The following is a 5,000-nucleotide window of genomic DNA, read 5'->3' on the forward strand; positions in this document are numbered from 1 at the left end:
CCTGCCACACACATTCAAATGTTTTATCTTAACAGATTAATAGTGTTGACTGGAGGGGGGTGGCCTGGGGCCACCCTGGGGCCCCTGGGCCCTGGAGCAGCTTCACCCAGTCCTGGTGTAGGAGGAGTGCAGTCCGGTCCTCCTACTGGACATGGACTTTGGCCGTGAGTACAAACAGCAGGGAAAGGCTAGTCTCAGTCATAGACTGGATATTAATATTAATATTAACAGTCTACGGTCTCAGTCCAAGTTCTCCCCAGCTTCTATGATACATATATATCACATGATATCCACCTGACCCCCCCCCCCCCCCTCTCTGTCATTACTTTTCAGAATCAAACGTTCGTTCAAAGCTACTGCTCCACGAGCCGTGGAGCCTACTCCGACCAGTCCTAGTACTACTACAGTACTACAGTACTACAGTACTACTGCTAACTCGGACTGACACTACGCATTAACCAGACTTACCTTGGTTTGACAACTTTTCCATAACTTCTATTTTCTGGAGCTCTTCCGCCGCCATGGCGACAGTCTCCCCCCCCACAGGTGAACAGGAAGTAATGCACCGCCTCGCCTCGCGACACACCTGGAAGATTGAGTCAGGCGCGCGCACCACACGGTCCCAGTCATACACTAACAGAGCGCATTCACCATCATAATCATATAACAGAATATAGAATTCAGCTGTTATTAAAGATTATAGAAATGATAATTTAAAAAGGTGAAATGTGATTGTGACACGTAGGCCAGCACGATAGGTAAATGATAATACATAACTAAAAAAAATAAAAAATTATAATACTAATACATAGCCCACTTTGGTAGCCTACCAGGGGCAGTAATATTAGGCTATTAGCATGATCATTTGTGCGTATGTTTTGTAAAGCTCATATTGAATCTATGAGGAATGTGATAAATTATGGATATCAAATAATCAATCAGACTATATGAAGAAGGTGAAGACTACAATACCACACAGCCCCCCCCCGGCCCAGGACTTTACACAACCTGCAACACTGGGACCTGCAACTTGAGACATTTTATCAAAACATAAATATATATTAACACAACTGTTCTAGTGGGGGGTGCTATATTGTAGCCAGATTGTTCCACAGACAGTCAGCAGCATGCACCTTTGGATGTATCGATGCTCCTGCCAGACATGGAGAATTATTGTAGAATGACTGAATTATGCGTTATGAATGTGCAGGACATTCCTGGAGATCTGCAGACTTCTCCTGTTCCACTTCATTACCAACCTATTGGAACTGGAACTCAACAAAGTCTAATCTCCTGACCGGATATTTGGATTGGTTATTCAATAAATAAATTAGTTTGACAGGAAAGCTGTGCGCAAACAGGAATATAGATATTCATTTATTTAAACAACAAAAAAGAAAGGGAGGGTGATCAAGCCCCCTGTGTTGTCTGTGTGCACGCGCCTGCTGCACAACACCTCTTCAGGTCCACTCTGGATTGAAAGGCTCCGATTCCATGGTATCTGTGCTGGTCCCCCTGCTCGGAGTCTCAGATCTGGGCCACCTTTTCTTGCAGTGTGAACCAGAAGAGCTGGATCAGGGTACAGGATGCAGGTTTCTGGTTTTTAGGGTGCTCCAGGTGCCTCAAATGTAAAGCTTACATTTGATGAGGTTGTTAAGGTTATTTTTATTTTGAAGTGGAGGAAATAAGGAACATTCTCAAATAATATATACTGGAAACAGTGGGTTCTCAAAAAAAATAAGATAAAACGTCTGCTCAGTCCCTTCGACACAGGATGAAGACCCTGAGATGGGACTCAAAGCTCTAAGTGGACTTTTAGGCGTCGTTGAACAAAGTAGAGCTCCACAGATAACACAAGCTGAATGCTTTCTCCGTCCCATCAGGCTGGACCGCTGCTAAAGCTGAACCGAACATATTCACTCACGCCAGGGTGTCAAAACCTCCGAAACAAAGACAGGTTTTAAAGATAACCACTCTCGAAGGGGCCGATGACATTTCCTTTGGGGAAAAACAAGACATTTAACTGACTCTGAATGAAGAATTAATATGAACTATTCTAGAAAATGTAGAAAAAAAAAAAAAAAAGTTGTGTATCAGACTTTCTGAGCTGCTTATTGTGCATGTGACCAGCACAACTGTTTAGTTATTTAGCAAAAAAAATATACAAAAAGTGACACGAGACAGTGCCTTTTCTGCAATTCCAACATTAATCAGCAGATAACGTGTTCAGGGTGGTAACACGGAAAACTCGATTGAGTAACTATGTATTCATATGCACATATTCAATTCCTTTAAAATGACTGTGTTGTTACCAGCTACCAGCAGCAGGTGTTCAGCCACCACCAGGGGACTGTGAGGCGGGGACAGGCGCCGCCAGGTGACGCTGCTCTCATGGCTCGAGGTCGTGAAGCTCAGACAGAAGAAGAAAGCACAACGTTGACGATGAGAGTTAGGGTTAGGCATCAAAGCGACTCGTTAAGTTTAGGAAAAAGATCGTCGTTAAAACTCTTCTGAAGAAAGGTCGAGCGTTTCCTACCTTTACAGTACATAAATAAGTGTTTTGGCATGGCTGGCTGGATGGCAGTTCCATGTAAATGAAAGGTTTTTTGTGTTATGATCACCCCCCCCCCCCCCCCCCCATGACTTTAACTGGCAGGTCAATCAGGCCGATGAGTCAGCGCCGTGCTGAGGGTGGAGAATGATATTTGTATAGAGATGAGACAGCACACTCACATAATTTAATTTATTCATAGACATGACCTCACAAAACCATAATTGTTGCACAACAAAGAATTAGTTCCCGCAGACAGATGAGAATGTTTAATATAATCTTATATAGTCATCTTTCGCAGCAAAAATTAAACATCAAAACACAAATAATGTAAACGTCCACCGTATTATCTCGAGAGTCGGGAAGAGAGGCTCAGCGTAACGGGGCCAGCATACCGTCAGCATGGGGACACTGGGGACACTGGGGACACTATCACAGCTATAGCCAACTTGAAGCCACTGACATGAAAAATTACAGCTGTTGTCTATTATTAAACAAGACATAGGGTATGGGCCGAATAAAAGAAGTACTCAACTATAAAATCCTCCTGACATAAGCACAGGTGATATTGGTGATGTCCAGCTGGTGACGCTGTGAGCGTGTATAATATTCATTCAACGTTTAGAAAATGACATTCAAGTCAAATCAACATGTGTGACGGTCTCAATAAAAACCCAACGTTCTGAGCTTCACCCAACTCATACCGACTGGGGGGGGTACTCTATCTGTACACACACATAAGTCTTCAACTGGAAACCTCTTGCTTTTAGTGGAGATGGAAATTACATAGCATCTGATATATTTTTATTTTTTTAAAGAAGATGGTGGATCCAGCCGTAACACACCCCAATAAATAAGGACTCATCTAGAATTTGAAGGATATGTTCACTTTTTTTTTTTTACAATCAAGGGGGTAGACATTACAACCACAGACACTTCCCATACACAACTTGTGACACACAAATACGCTACAGTACATCTACAGAAGGGGGAGATTATTCCAGGTGGGGGAGGGGGGGTGGCTGATTCATGAGAAGAAGATGAGGTAATAAGAACAGTGGAGAAAGAGGAGGTTCAGGGTGGGTGCAGGGCTGTAGGGTGGGATGAGAGAAAGGAATGAATGGGACTAGAAGCAGGACCACCCTTAGTGGGCCTCAGTGCCGGGCAGCAGACTCCCTGGGGTAGAACTCAGCCAGGGTGCTCTGAGGAATCCTCTTCAGCATCTCCTTGGGGAAGATTCGCAGCAGCTGCCAGCCGATGTCCAGGGTCTCATACACCGTCCTGTTGTCGTAGGGGCCTGAGGGAGACAAGAGGGGCCACATGCTGCTGGTTAACATCCCGATATCAAGAGGGCCCGTCTACCGCACACAGACTACCGTACATCACATCACTCAAAACATGTTCTTCCAAATGGACTGGTAGGAAACAGATTCCAAGAAACTTTAAAGCCCGTTTCTCATGGGACCTCTAGCCATTTGTCGTCTGTGATCTCAATCCCGTGCAAATCTGCCATGTGGACAATTTTTCATATGAAAAAAAGTGCAAATTAGCAACCATATATGGCCAAACACAGAGGTTGTGTAATATTAGTCCTGTGTGAATCAGCTGGGATTCAGAGTTGTATTGGCAAATAGAAATGACAGTTTTGACATAATTTGTGGGAGATAATATCAGTCAATTTAATGGGATTCATTTCTGAATCCCATGATCCCCCCTGGTACTACTACAACTACTACTGAGCAACATGAACATACAGTGTTACATAGAAGGGCTTTGACAAATATGTAATTCTGTGCTGTTGGCCCAAGCTGCAGACACAGAACAACATCAGCATCCCATTGGAGTCGTATTTGTGTCCACCTCATGGGTATACGTCCGTTTTATTTCAATCGACTAATACACAGGAAGTGAGTAATGGCTGCCTTTGTGAAGAGGCAGATGAAACTTATCAGCTGTGGTAGGCCAGCTAACGCCTGCACCCCCACCATTATGAATGATGTAGACATGCTACCTCTCTAAGTAAAACATGAAAACACAGTTGATTGACAATGGGTTGACAATGTGTGAACGGCTCCTTCACCATCTTCTTACCCTGAGCAATGAAGTTCTTCTCAAACTTCTGGAGGAACTCCAGGTAGAGCAGATCATCCGAGGTGAGGGCCTCTTCTCCCACCACAGCCTTCATAGCCTGGACGTCCTTCCCAATAGCATAGCAGGCATACTGGAGACAAGCAGACACATTAGTTTAACCAAATGGAAGCAGTCTTTGTCTGTCCTTGGATTTTCTCGATAAAAAAACAAAAAGCAAGAAAAGAACAAAATGCTATTCACATGCTATTCACCTGCACTATGAGGGATGATTCAATGCAAAACTTACAGGAGAGGAGATGTTACAATGTAGCAAACTCAAATATTTCAAGCATTAGTCAAGTAACTTTCAGAATGAATG

The 5,000-nt window shown here is 43.7% G+C and overlaps 2 protein-coding genes across 3 annotated transcripts in view; both read right to left on the reverse strand.

Annotated features, from left to right (window-relative positions):
- The window catches only part of shtn1 (shootin 1), a 29,079-nt gene extending 28,505 nt beyond the window's left edge, over positions 1-574 (reverse strand). Inside the window, exon 1 of one of the 2 annotated variants that reach the window (XM_032542011.1) lies at positions 469-574. In XM_032542011.1, coding sequence (XP_032397902.1) covers positions 469-523 — 55 coding nt within the window. In that variant the 5' untranslated portion in view covers positions 524-574. The remainder of the gene's footprint in view (positions 1-468) is intronic. The other variant, XM_032542012.1, reaches the window with a different exon arrangement.
- A 2,154-nt stretch (positions 575-2,728) lies between these two features.
- atp6v1ba (ATPase, H+ transporting, lysosomal, V1 subunit B, member a) overlaps positions 2,729-5,000 on the reverse strand; it is a 34,367-nt gene continuing 32,095 nt past the window's right edge. Inside the window, exons 13-14 of the mRNA XM_032542010.1 lie at positions 4,643-4,772; positions 2,729-3,848 (exon numbers count right to left, since the gene is read on the reverse strand). Coding sequence (XP_032397901.1) covers positions 3,706-3,848; positions 4,643-4,772 — 273 coding nt within the window. The 3' untranslated portion in view covers positions 2,729-3,705. The remainder of the gene's footprint in view (positions 3,849-4,642; positions 4,773-5,000) is intronic.

The sequence above is a fragment of the Etheostoma spectabile genome, chromosome 17, assembly GCF_008692095.1.
Source record: "Etheostoma spectabile isolate EspeVRDwgs_2016 chromosome 17, UIUC_Espe_1.0, whole genome shotgun sequence".
In the NCBI taxonomy this organism is placed as follows: Eukaryota; Metazoa; Chordata; class Actinopteri; order Perciformes; family Percidae; genus Etheostoma; species Etheostoma spectabile.